This window comes from Martes martes (assembly GCF_963455335.1).
Source record: "Martes martes genome assembly, chromosome: 8".
Taxonomy (NCBI): domain Eukaryota; kingdom Metazoa; phylum Chordata; class Mammalia; order Carnivora; family Mustelidae; genus Martes; species Martes martes.
The window spans coordinates 115,598,675-115,613,002 of record NC_137895.1 but is presented as its reverse complement, the minus strand read 5'-3'; the positions used below and the strand labels follow the sequence as shown (position 1 = coordinate 115,613,002).

Genomic DNA, 14,328 nt, shown 5'->3' with positions numbered 1-14,328 from the left:
GACAGGAGTATTTCTAGAAGAAAAATGACCTGAATTCCAAATTAGGTCAATTATTCCCACCCTCGGCCCCCATATAAACTTCTGTAACTAGGTATGCAAATAACTATTTACTACATCAGTGTTTAAACAAAGATTTTTTTTGAAGACAGACCTATACAGGGACTTTCTTGGTCCTTCTATTAATTATCTGCTATTTGGAATTAATACACATCCCTGCAGAGCAGAGAGTGTAAAATCAACAGAGAATAACATCCATGAGAAACAAATATTTATTTACACTTGGCTAGTGTCCTCCTACCCACCTAACTACTGAAGGTAAACAAGCTGTTAGGTATTGAAAAATGGTTGATTCCATTCATTATAACAAGGTTAAGAAGCTAATGAAAATACAGGGCCCTTGCCTCAAGCAGGTACATATATTTTAGAATTTCATTTCCTATCCTTACCTCAGAAAGTACTTGAAGTTTCAAAAACCAAATCCATTTAGGTGGCTGGGTGGCATCACTGTCTTGGTGTTGAACCATGACTGTACCAAGCAAGGAGAGCAAATACCAGAACCCCAGTACAACCACCTTACAGGGGGGAACAGGGGCACGGTTTCCAGCTCAGGCCATGCCCAAAGCCACCGTCACCCAAAACGTCTGCCAGTGTCCCTGGGCCTTTTTCTCACCTTTTGGCTGTGCTTAGCCCTTGTGTTGACTTCTGTGGCCTCCAGCAGCTCCAGAACTATCACCCTTCAGCTGAGCCCCCAGTGGAAGTCTCAGAGTGATGCTCCCTGGCCAGACCTAAATCGGGTTTCCAGCCCTGCACTCTGGCCCCTCAAACCAGATAAAACCAGCACACTAATGCCAAAAGTGCTATAATATAGTTCATTCATCTACAGGGTCACTGTGTACTCAGTGTAACACTGTGTTCATCTCTGTGTCCAGAGATGTTTTTGTGAGCAAAAATACAAGATCTAGGGGCACCTGGGTGGCTCAGTGGGTTAAGCCGCTGCCTTCGGCTCAGGTCATGATCCCACAGGGATCCTGCTTCCTCCTCTCTCTCTGCCTCTCTACCTACTTGTGATCTCTCTCTCTGTGTCAAATAAATAAAATGGAAATGCATCCCTTTTAAAAAAAAAAAAGATCTATTAGACTTTCTAAACAAAGGAGGAAAGGATGAAACTGGAGAACTAGATTGAGTCTACTCTGTAAATATTGCAAAAATTAGGCCCCCAACTACTTGCTCTAATAGTAGCCTTCCTCTGTGCCCCTAACCCTTTAAAAAAAAAAATCCTTATTTTTAATGCTAGGCATCATGATTCTCTAGAGATCTTATTCCTTCTCCCTGAGCTCCCAAAGACCAAGTTCTATAATCTCCCTGGTAACTGCCTTCCTTCAAAAATCAAGAAAAAAAAAATCAAGAAACAAGGCATATGGAAAATATACAGACTCAGGGCACAGACCAGTCTCTAAACAGACCAGCTCTTCCGAAGCCACTCCCCACAAAAACTGACAAACCTACTTTTAAATGCTGGTGGAAGAGAGATCTTTGTAACCCCTACCTGTCCTTTCTACCTTTTTCTCTTCCTAAGAGTGCAAATCACAAGAGACAGTGAAATCCTAGAACATACCCCTAATGCCCTTTTTATTAACCTTTAAACGTCCAACGCTGTCCTTGGCAAGTTAGGTCAGCTTGAGAGCCAGCAGTCTGGATGTTTTCCATGGCTGACACTGGTCATTTATCAGCATTTAGAAGTTCAAGTTTTCCCAAAAAAAGCCCTATTTCCACCTTCTCTTGAAAAAAAGAAAAAAGTCACATATGACCACTGAACCCACATTTCTCTGGTCACAAGGGTCTCAGGCCCTGAGGAGATGTCCTCCAGATGACCACTATTCCTGGCCTGTAGCCTTGTATCATCTGCCTCCCTGTTACTGGTTTTGTGATCCCGGCCTAAATAAGGTATACTTTGGCGCTTACTAAAAAAAGTAAACAATGGAAACCCTTACTTCTGAAAAGGAGCCTTCAAAAATGAAATGTGGTCTCTTTGTGGCTGACAGACCACACCGTTTAAAAAACTATAAAGAACTCGGCTATTTCAGATGGAGGCTGGGACGACATCTGAGATTGTCCTATGTTTTCCTATTCTTTCCACTGTTAGTCACATAACTGAGCACCTCTAAGTTGGTCCCTGTTTCCCAACAGTTTTAGGATTAAACACTAAACTGTAATGACGTTTGACCTCTTGCCACAGACTTCTCAGGATGGGTTTTGTATGATTATGATGAACCTATATAAATAATCTTAGAAATCATTTAATATCTGATTTTATTTTTCCAACACAACTGAAACAGTTTTATTAAATAAAGGTTTATTTTCTACTGTTTACACTCACGTTGCTGCTGTAAAGTACAACAACATACACAAATTCCTAGCGTGAATTACTCATTGTTCACCCCCACTGAACTACAGACATTGCTTGAGAATTAGATCTTTGCTTTAGGGATTAAAAAAAAAGAGAAGAACTGGGGCATCGTATCTTGAAAGAGTATTCTCAAGTGATGTGTTGGAATTCGAAGGCATAGCCAATACAGTAAAACAGCACCAACTGCTGTCACTGGGAAGAAAGGAATGAAAACCAGGAATAATTACAAGCAGTTGTTTCTAGAAACAGCTGGAACTGAAGCTCAGCGTTGCCCATCTGGGCTGAGTGGCAGCTGTGAGAGGGGACGAATCAGGCAAGGGACGGAAAGGGAGGGTGGGAACGTGGATACTAGGAGTTAAAAAAGTATAAAAAGTTAATTATATCTAAAATACAGATTAGATATAAATGTTCCAGAACTCATTAAATAAGCTCAAAAATACTGGAAAGTGGCAATTTGAACTACATTTATTTTTAAACAAGTGGGGGGAAGAGTGAGTGTTCTGAATGTTGTGTGCAAAACTGATCCACGTCACCATCTCACCGTCACAAGTGAACAGGGCAAGGCGGGTACATTGGTTTCCAGCATCACAGGCAACACTACAAGTACATTTTTGAACGAATAATGTAAACTTCAGTTTTAAGGCAGCTGGTACTAATGCTGCACATAGGCTGAGCTCGGCGCCCATCTCACAAACGGGCCGGTGAGCGCTTGAAAACAAACTGTGAGGGAAGAAAAGGGGAACCAGCATTATTTGACAAAAACAATGTGTCAAAATTATTTTCCCTTTCACACACACAAGAAGAAATACTGGAACATTTAGAAAAACAAAGCACCCATCCCACCGACTTCAGCCTGTTCCTTGACAAAAATTTCAAAATACTGATAAATAATAGTGACGGCAAGCAGGATGCCGGTACCAGAGCCAATGGCCCCGAGGAAGTCAGCCAACACCGACAGGGCGCCGATGCACAGGCCACCAAACGCTGCCGCCGTGGGGATGTACCTGCAAGACAGAATGCTCAGTCAGCCAGTGCAGGGCAGGGGGCGCTGGGGCGTCATCGTCACGCTACACCGGCAGGGGGCCATCTGCAGGGATGACGTGCATGTCCCACGTGCTGCTGACATACAGATGGAGACTTTGTGACTCAGGGAAGGATGTGACCTGGATTTCCAGAAACCAGTCAACCAACTTGATTTTTATGGCAGAAGGTTGGAATCCTCAACGTTGATTTAAGTATTAAAATATTCACTATTTTAGGAGCGCCTGGGTGGCTCAGTGGGTTAAAGCCTCTGCCTTTGGCTCAGGTCATGATCCAGATTCTGGGATTGAGCCCCGAATTAGGCTCTCCTCTCGGCGGGAAGCCTGCTTCCCTCTCTCTCTCTCTGCCTGCCTCTCTGCCTACTTGTGATCTCTCTCTCTCTGTAAAATAAATAAATAAAATCTTTTAAAAAAAATTCACTATTTTAAATAGGTCGTCTTTAGCTCACTCTTGTAGAAGAAGAGTAAATTTCAAAATGCTTTCTATGTATCACATTTACATGACAAGAGGCAGATGATCCTCTTTACAGGAACTCAATCTTGGCTGCACATTAGAATCGCCTGAAGAACTCTTAAAAACAATGGGATTGTGTTTAAAATACTCTAAAAAGGGGGAAAGAAGACTGAGGGAGATGGAGGATGAAAAGGAATGGCAGACTGAGGCTACCCAGTGAAGCTGGACACAAGTTGGGCACCTGGAGGTTCATTCTACTACTCTCTGCAACCTACATTCCAAATAAAAAGTTTATGTAAAAATACAAGTGCCTTTCAACCAATGGTTCTGGAACAACTGGATATCCACATGCACAAAAAGAAATCTGGATCCCTATCTCACACTAAACACAAACAAAATTAGCTCAAGGCAATTCAAAGACCTTAATATAAGAGCCGAGATTCCTAATGGAAAACAAGAATAAATCTTTGTGACCTTGGGTTAGACAATGGTTTCTTAGATAAACACTAAGAGCAGCACAAAGCAACCAAGAGAAACTGACCTTCATCAAAATAAATAATTTGTGCATCAAAGGACACCAAGAAAGTGAAAAGACAATCAAAGAATGATGAAAGATATTTATAAATCATAAACCTGAGAAGAGGCATATCCAAAATATTTTTTTAAGAATCTTACAGTGGCTCAGCCCCTGCTTTCGGCTCAGGTCATGATCTCAGGGTGCTGGGATCGAGCCCCACGTCGGGCTCTCTGCTCAGCAGGAAGCCTCCTTCTCCCTCTCTCTCTGCCTGCCTCTCTGCCTATTGTGATCTGTCAAATAAATAAATAAAATCTTAAATTAAAAAAAAAATCTTATAACTCGGTAACAAAAAGACAACACAATTAAAAATGAGCAAAAGATCTGAAAAGATATTTCTCCAAACAAGATACACAAATAGCTAACTAAACGCATGAAAAGATGTTCAATGTAATTACTCATCAGGGAAATGCAAATCAAAACCACAAAAAGCTACCACTTCATACCCACTAGGTGGCTATAATCAAAAAGCAAGAAGTCGTTCTTGCAAGGATGTGAACTAGAAGCCTCATCCAGGTAGGCATGCAGACCAGTAAGGCCACGCTGGAAAACAGCCTGCCGGTTCTTCAACATGTTAAACACAGAGTTGCCAGATGGTCCAACAATTCCATTCCTACAGGAATGAAAACATGTCCACACAAACCATGTTCAAATATGTTCTTAAAAGCCTTATTCATGATAGTCAAAAACTGGAAACAACCAAAATCTTCATCAACTGATGAACGGACGAACAAATGCAGTATAGTACATCCGTATAATGGAATATTGCTTACAAATAATGCCTGAACTCTAAAAACCTAACGCTATGTGAAGAAAGCGCTTCACTAAAGACTGCAAGTCCATTTATATGAAATGTTCAGAATAGGTAAATCCGTAGAGATCAAAAGTAAAAAGTTGGCTCGGCGGTGGGGGATGAGCTCGGAATGGGAAATAACCAATAGGTATAAGATTTCTTTCTAGGTAATGAAAATGTTTTTGGTTTGTTTTTTGTCTTTTGTTTTTTCATAATCTCTACACCCTATGTTGGGCTCAAACTCACAACTCTGAGATCAAGAGTTACATACTCCTCTGACTGAGCCAGCCAGGCACTCCAGTGACAAAAATGTTTTTTAAATTACATTGCAATGGGGATGCCTGGGTGGCTCAGTTGGTTAAGCGGCTGCCTTCGGCTCAAGTCATGATCCCAGCATCCTGGAATCAACTCCCACATCGGGCTCCTTGCTCAGCAGGGAGCCTGCTTCTCCCTCTGCCTCTGCCTGCCACTCTGTCTGCCTGTGCGCACTCTTTCTGACAAATAAATAAATAAAATCTTTAAGATAAATAAATAAAAATAAATTACATTGTAATGATTACACACTGAATATGCTAAAAACAGAAACACTAAACCATATACTTCAAATGAATAAATACATTTGTATGTGAATTATAGCTCAATAAAGCTGGTATCAAAAAATAAACTAATCCACAGGATCCACCCTAGACCAAATAAATCTCAATTCCTAGAGGTGGAATATCAGGACTTTTTAAAAGCTCCCAGGGAACTTTATGTGCAGCCAAACAATGAGGACCTCCCATCAAGAACATTTTAATACTGGGCTGAGTAGTGAAGGGAACACAATTTTAAAAAATAATTTAGATGTCAATTTTGATGGGGAGCAATTTTAGAGAACAATTCAGTATTATGTTAAATTTTGGTTCTTCTTTGTGAAATAGAAGAAAAATGATTCATATGCAAACAGGATAACTGACAATAAATTAAAGATTGAAAAACCAAATACATGTGTATGTACACACATACACACATCAAGGATTAAGTTTCGTGACCTTACCTATTAAGCTCATGAACCATAGAGGTATCTCTGTGGCCCCTCATTACCATTTGCTGTTCTTTAAGCTGCTTAGCTACCTGCCAAGAGAAAAACAACTTTTAAAATTGAACTGTAAATATTTCAGTTTACTATCTACTAGGTGTAAAGTGCTTTCCACACACTAGAATCAAATAAAGACTCTTTTAAGTAGGCACTGTCGTATCATTCCCACTACATCTGAGGCTCAGTGGTGCACACCACCTATGACCCACACATTAAACCAGTGTTTCTCAGTCTTTTATTATCATCCCCCTAAAACAGAAATTAAATACTAAGGAGTAAGAATTTGTTGGGAAGGGTTCAGCTTTGGAGAGTCACAAACCACTGTAAAAATCAAAGAATTTTTCCACCTTCCAGAAACCAGTTTTTAACCCTCTAGGGATATATTAACTCATTATTAAGAATGTATGAATTAAAAGTTTAAATTACAAAAGTAATTAAGAGTGTTTCAATTACCACTTTGAAATTAAAAACGTTTATTTTCAAATACAACAAATACTTACATCTTTGGCTGAGGAACCAGACACCTCTATCCATGTCTTAGAAAAGAATGCACATGATCCCAACATGAAGATGATATAAACAACCACATGGACAGGATCCTCAAATATGGCGCCCATGGACTCAGGAGGAGAAAGATAATAACAAAGCCCTCCTACTGGGTAAGAACGAGCAGGTCCTCCCCCACTGACATCCTACAGAATGAGAATAAAAAGGAAAGATGGTGAACCCAACTGGTCAAGATACATTTTTATGACTTTTCAAACTCCTCAAAAATTATGGCAATGCTTTCAACTCAAAGCCCCTAGAGTTAACGATTCTATATAACTTAAAGATTTACTTTTGTATCTAATATCTTCACTCCTTCAAAATTATATGGTGAGCATCTACTATATAAAAGACATTGTGGGGGCGCCTGGGTGGCTCAGTGGGTTAAAGCCTCTGCCTTCAGCTCAGGTCATGATCCCAGGATCCTGGGATCGAGCAACGCATCGGGCTCCCTGCTCAGCAGGAAGCCTGCTTCCCCACCTCCCCCCACCTGTGTCTCTGCCTACTTGTCAAATAATAAATAAATAAATGACATTGTGAATATATTATTAATAGAAGAATGATCTTTTAAGAACCAACATTATAATACATTTACAAAAAACCTTCCTTCTTTTCCTAAAGACAGGAATATGATGACATTTACAGTCCATCTCTGATTACATGTAGAATCTGAAACTTTCTGCACTATACAAGAGTATGCAACATATCCTTTCACTTCAAAGTATTCTATGAAGAATACAATCAAATGATCAATAATACTGACAGATGACTAATAACTGCCTAAACTTTATACATTTTATACACTATAAGAAATAGTCCTTTAATATTTATAATAGGATTTTTATCCAGACCAACATTTAAGAATTTTTATACAAACAGAACCGGGAACAGTGTTAAGTTTTTGGGCATAAGGGGTGGGAAAGCAATTTCTGCCTGCAATGATTAAAATGTTTGGTTCCTGAATATACATTTCAAGATGATTTCTTTACTGTGCCCCTAGAATCACTAATCCCCAATCAAAAGCACTGTTTATAGACGTAATTCAATTTTCCAGTAATTCTCTCATTAAAAAGGAACTTAGTTAAGATCACAACACAATCTATACACAAACCACTCAATACATTCACTGCTATTAAATTATTACAGTCATAATTTCTGATGGATTATTAGCTCACAAAGGGAAGGACCACATCTTCCCTCATTACAGGTAATCACATTTCCATTACATGAGTGGAGAAAGAGTACTGTGGATAACCGGAATCCTGCTTCCTTCAACTAACCCTCAAGAGTTACTGTCTTACCCTGTTAACCTTAAAAAAAGAAAAAAAATGACCTTTATTGTAGAAGCAGAAAGATCTGTCACTGTAACTTACAATGTAACAGGGAGCGTATGAAGATAAATGCATAGAATAAGCACATTTCAGAAACAGTGACTATAAAAAATAACAGTTGGTGAAATACAAATTGTACAACTACATATTCTGAAGAAGAATAAAAGAACATGGTCTCTTTTAATTTTATAGTTTTAAAAGAGGGAAAAATGCTCCTTTGTCATATGACAGAATTTAAACCAATTAAAATTCGATCCAACAATAACTCACACTTCAGTAACAACAGGGCTGGACTGCTTTGGAAGAAGCTATGATGACAGGATCTATAAAGGGAAGTCAGAAAGTCCTGGATTCTATTTCTAGTAACTCTGTGCTCTCTCCGGTCTAGTAATCACATGCCTCTCTCTAGCCCAGTTAATCACAACTAGTTTATTGCCACTCAGGCCATGAAAAATGGGGGTAAGACATCTTTCCAAAGAAATGATAAACTCTGCAACAAGTAAGTGAATCTGAAAATGTTATAGCAACTGCTTCAATTATGGCTCATCTCTTTCAGTTACAAAATATAACAATGAAATGCAAATTACAATAAATATGAATGCTTAGAATAAATAACAAAATACTCACAGCCCACTGTCCTAGTAAATTTACTAAAAAGTTGCCACTAAATCGAACAGACAGCATCTGGGAAATAACATACAGGTTTGACACTAAGGCCGACTGGAGAATAATGGGAATGTTCGAGGTGTAGAAGAGCTTGATGGGATAGCTACTGTACTGTCCTCGATACCGGGCCGACTTGATGGGCAAGTCAACACGAAATCCCTAAAAAATGAAAATGAAGAGGAAGTAAGAGTAACTGCACATCTCAACTAAAGAACACAGATGACAGGCAGAATAATACAGTGGGGAATGTGAGAAGCAACGCTAACATTTTCCCTGCACCCCCCCCCACACACACTGAAATGTAACTCCTGTTCTATGCCATCACCACCAATATTTTGAACCTCAGTTGAAAGAACAGAATTATTTGCTTGACTAGACTCTGCAACACTGACTTGTCAGATACTGACATTTCAAATAGCATTCTTTTCTTTAAAAGCAAAATAAAAATCCACATCCCCCTGACTCCGGTGAAGAAAGTATACGTACCTGAAAATATATAACAACGGCAAACACAAACACCGTAGCGATGAGGTTCATGAGATTGGGTAAGTTCTGACGATAGAAAGCTTCCCTTAAAGCTCGGACCTTGTCTGTCCTGGTGGCCAATAAATGAAAGAGCGCTATGACTGCACCCTCAAACTCGGTACCTGATAAATCAAGAGACAAATTCACTGTAGACTCTTTCTCCAGAGCTCTCCCTAAGATCAAACAAATAACCTTGAAACTCCAGTACATGGCAAAAATAGGAGTCAAAATCATTCATCAATGTTTACTCTATAAATCAGCCATGTGTGGGGCTTCCAAAAATCTTTACATCATGGAGGCAAATGTATCTTTTTTAGCACAAATCTCAAGTTTTCTCAAGAGACTATTCTTGATGAAAACAGCTAAAGGAGAATAAGCCTAAGCAAATATTTAGGTCATAATGATTTGCCTCCCCTTTACTTTAGGGAAGAGAAAGGGAGGGGGAAAAGCAGCAGCAAAGCAGAATAAAGATGTCAGAATCAAAAGATCTATGTCACTCTATCGAGCTGGCTTTTAAGTTTATTTTACCAAGAATACTAATAAAGCCATCACTGCTCTTTTCTTAAGGCTGGGATCAGTTTAGACGTTAACTGTTATGAAGCTTGGATGGCATTGGAGACAAATGGAGATGGGTAAGGGGAAAGACAGAATGAAGGATTTCAAAATTTAGTTGCTATTGAAAGCCAAGGAGAGTGGCAGCAAAAGTATTAGTGCTCCCTGACGATACAATAAATAATAGTGTTTTCATTTGAAAAATCTTAATCCACTACCTTTTCCTCCCCCTGGAAATGCGGAAATCGGTCAAATCAATGACTTCTGCGGCAATGGCTTAAGTAACATTTTAAAAAGCTTGTTTGCAACCACTGAAATTTTCAACGAGCAGAGGCTAACATTTAGATATGATTCTTTTTGAAGTACTATTTCATACTCCACAAACTCTGCTGCTTAACTCTTGAGCAATTAGCACCAGATGTCCCCTGGGACAGCAAACCAGGATGTTTACAGGCACGTCCTGCTCCGTGATGGGTTACTTTCCAGCACACATCCAGCAAAACTCGTGCAGTTGCAGTCACTGTGCAATGTACCTCTGCCAGTGTTAATAGTAGTGGGACTAAAGGCCTTCCAGACAATGGTTTCACAGATGTTGGTGGCAATAAAGAGGGAAATACCAGACCCCAAGCCGTAACCCTTCTGTAGCAGCTCATCTAACAGCAGCACAATCAAACCAGCAACAAACAACTGTGGGGAAAGAAATGCAAGTAAGCTGAAGCAAGAATAAACTCAAGAAAGGGGAAGGTGAACACCATTGACTATTTTCAAAGTACGGGCATTTTTAATAGTAAAACCCAATTGTTGCAATATCACTGTTACGACTCTGCATCTTTTTAAACCCCACTTTTGTGAGAAGTCATTTCTGCAAATCAGATGGGTGGAAACATCGTTACATTATAAAGCAGACATTTCAACCTTTAAAGCATTTTTTATAAACCATCTGAATAGTGTTTCGTACAATGTTTAAGTAAGGCCTATTAAAAGCACTCTAAAGCAAAAATGTTCAAACTTGTTCAATTTAGGACAGCAAAACACTGAAAACATTCCAAGTAGTTCCAAGGAAGTGAAAGACCAAATGAAATACAGTATAATAACAAGGCACAATTGCATACTGCCACTAAAGGAAAAGTATGTAAACCATGCTGATACATTTTTAAGGTATTATGCATAATACTTGGGTATATTATATTACGTATACAGTCACCATTGAACAACACAGGTCTGAACTACACAAGTCCACAAATACACAGGTTTGGGTTTTTTTTTTTTTATAAATACACTGTAGTACTATAAATGTATTTTCTCTTCCTTCTGATTTTCTTAACATCTTTTCTCTAGCTTACTACATCATATAAATATGGTATATAACATATAAAATGTGCATTAATCGACCACCTATGCTATTGACAAGGCTACAGGTAAATAGTGGGCTGTTAGTAGTTAAGTTTTGAGGGAGTCTAAAGTTATATGTGGTTTACAACTGCATGGGCGGGGTCAGCACCCCAACCGCTCTGTTGTTTAAGGCTCACCTATAATATATAGAGAGAATAAGTCAAAAAGAGCACAAATTAATATGTATACAGATTATAACAATGTCAAAAATGCACTCCATACGTACAGTGACAAAGACTGAATGTAAATTTGAAGACAAGGATTTGCCAGGTTCTTAAGCTCATCCTTTTTTTTTAAAAAATAAAAGCATAATAACTTTAGCTTATGTGAAATTGAAAATTCTTAATTTTCTCCTTGGAGAAGACATTTCTGTAAAAGCATACACCAGTTAAAAATAATCCATAGCCTTGCAAGTGACCTCCACAGTCACGTCTTCCCTGCACTGCAGTAACCTGATCAAGAGGGAAAGAAAAGATGTTTCTAGGCCTCCAACCTCACACCTGTCCCCATTTAAAAAACCCCATCTACATAAGTGAGGAAATGCCACTTCCATTCTGCCCAGCTCTGCAGCCTCCCACCCTCTTACTTACTCAGTTTACCTGACATCCCCTGTTACAAAAGGAGCAAACTACAGTACACCATTTTAAGCATGCTTACCTTTAGCAGTTTTTTTTCCCTTAACTGTCATTTCAGTGGTTGTACAGAGCCTAAACTGTCTATTACAGTCTTTTAGTTTGACTTTCAAAGGATTGGAAAAAGGGTACAAATTCTTCAAACTTCTAAGAATGCTCATGAATCCTTTACTGGTTTGAAAACCAAGCTTAACACTTTGACAAGATAAAAGAGAAGTTAGGACTTAGTACTGAGATTTTAATTTGACCACAATTATGTAAAAAGTAAACAAATACTCCCAATTAGAAAACCAACCTTGTGCAGGGACTAACCGCTGTCCTCAAACTACCAGCCCACCAGAAAGTATGATCATGGGCTTCTGATTAAATGACCTTCCAGAGTCATAAAGTCACTCTGAAATACCTGTAATTCTCCAAACCGCCTGTTCAGACCAATAACCATCAGACTACAGAGTGATTCATGTATGTCCTGTGAAAATCAAACTCATATTTTTCTAACCAGAGAAAGGAGTTACAGAGAAGTCTAAATGAGAAATCGTTTCTATAATCTAAAGAATAAGATAAAAGCCTGTAAAAAGCATGTGAACTATGCCTCTGAGATGGGAGATGCTGAGAAACCAAGAAGCTAGAGCATCTCATTGACTACAACACTGACAGAGACTCAATGCTACCTGCACGTGCTTGCGCAATGTGTCACAGGTAGAAATCTCAAAATCAGGCATAAAAATAACTCTTTACATTTTAATTCTATTTGTGCATGCACACACACGCACGCAATTGTACAACACGATACTTACCTTTCCTGTGTGCCATGCACACTGATATTTTCTATTCTGTTATTTTAATCAAGATCCACTATTTAGATTTCAAATCTCACTAGTTAAAAGACATGACCACATGAAGGAAACAAGAATAATTAAGGCAAGAAACACCTCACCTAACAACATGCAAACAGTTTTCACAATCTATGTTTCTGGGTGAAACACAGTGATCCAATTATCTCTCTTTAGCATATCCATACAATTTCAATGTTAGCAATACCTTTAAAGACACACTACCTACCTATCATCAAACACATTTCTCTATACATTAACACTGAAAGAATTAACCACAAGTATTTGTATGCCAGAATTTCTATTTTTAAAAAAGTATATATCCATTTATTTCATTCCTAGAATATAACTATTCCCTGACTTCTGATACTGGGGGATAAAAATTAAAATAGCTTAACTCTGTTTTATCTCAAATTCAAATTTGTAACAACTGCACAGGAGTCAATGCTTTAACCCAGAACTGGTCAGATGAAATTCTTCAAGAATCCAAAATTATCCTTACTAAAATACTAGAAAAATTGTACTGGAGCATAATGTTCTAATAGCTAGGTGCCAAATCCAAGTGTCTTTTAACACCTGGGGTTCTTCTGGGGGCGCCTGGGTGGCTCAGTTGGTTAAGTGTCTGCCTCTGGCTCGGGTCATGATCCCAGGGTCCTGGTTTCACGATCTCAGGGTCCTGGCGTCATGATCCCTGCTTGGCGGGGGTCTGCTCCTCCCTCTCCTTCTGCCCCTCCCCCTGCTTGTGCTCACATTCTCTCTCCCTCCCTCCCTCTCACTCAAATAAATAAAATCTTTAAAAAATAAAAATAAAAATTGGAGCTATTCTGAACTACAAGTTGTATAAAGCAAAGGCTATAAGGAAACAAAGTAGGACAACAACTGACGCATCAGTATCCTCAACAATGGCAAAAGCACGCGGAGAGATCCTAAGCACTGAAACACATAAATCAGTTTTCAGAGGATCCTCTCTCCCAAGCCACTGCAACACTGCTTCCTCTAATTCTCAAAGGTTATAAATTTGCCAATCAGTTTTTTTTTTTAATGGAGAAGTAAGGACATTATGGGAACACACTAGAGCTCAGAAACCTACCAAAGACTGCTAACCCATTAAAAATTCCTTACCTGGTCAAAAGACAAAATATTTCCATCTAGTTAGAAGAGCCCTCCCTGTTGTAATGACACCGATAACTACTTGAACAACCTAATTCTCTTTGCTCTAATCATATGCACAAGATCTTATTGTGCTTCTTACAAAGGTTTCTCATTAAAAAATGGTCAACCATGCCAATCTGAAATGGTCCTATTTCTCAATGTATATATTAATAAGTTGGTATCTTAGTTTTATTTAATAATATTTTTCTGAAATTAATGCTCTGACCATTAAAAAAAAATGTTGCTAAGTGAATCCTAATTCCATAGACTGAGCAAGAAGAGGCATTTCCAAAATAACCAGGACTCTAGATGTTGTGTTTATTAAACTTCTTTTCAAAATCCCATAAATAATT

General features: G+C 38.7%; 1 protein-coding gene across 2 annotated transcripts in view; it reads right to left on the bottom strand.

Annotated features, from left to right (window-relative positions):
- Positions 1-2,292: 2,292 nt before the first annotated feature.
- Positions 2,293-14,328, bottom strand: part of SEC61A2 (SEC61 translocon subunit alpha 2) — a 28,094-nt gene continuing 16,058 nt past the window's right edge. Inside the window, exons 7-14 of one of the 2 annotated variants that reach the window (XR_013967225.1) lie at positions 10,500-10,653; positions 9,376-9,536; positions 8,851-9,048; positions 6,847-7,038; positions 6,305-6,381; positions 4,922-5,088; positions 4,577-4,708; positions 2,344-3,411 (exon numbers count right to left, since the gene is read on the bottom strand). Coding sequence is in view for 1 of the 2 variants with exons in the window: in XM_080810376.1 (XP_080666502.1) it covers positions 3,225-3,411; positions 6,305-6,381; positions 6,847-7,038; positions 8,851-9,048; positions 9,376-9,536; positions 10,500-10,653 (969 nt within the window). In the remaining variant the exon portion in view is untranslated. Of the gene's footprint in view, positions 3,412-4,576; positions 4,709-4,921; positions 5,089-6,304; positions 6,382-6,846; positions 7,039-8,850; positions 9,049-9,375; positions 9,537-10,499; positions 10,654-14,328 lie in introns of both variants that reach the window. The other variant, XM_080810376.1, reaches the window with a different exon arrangement.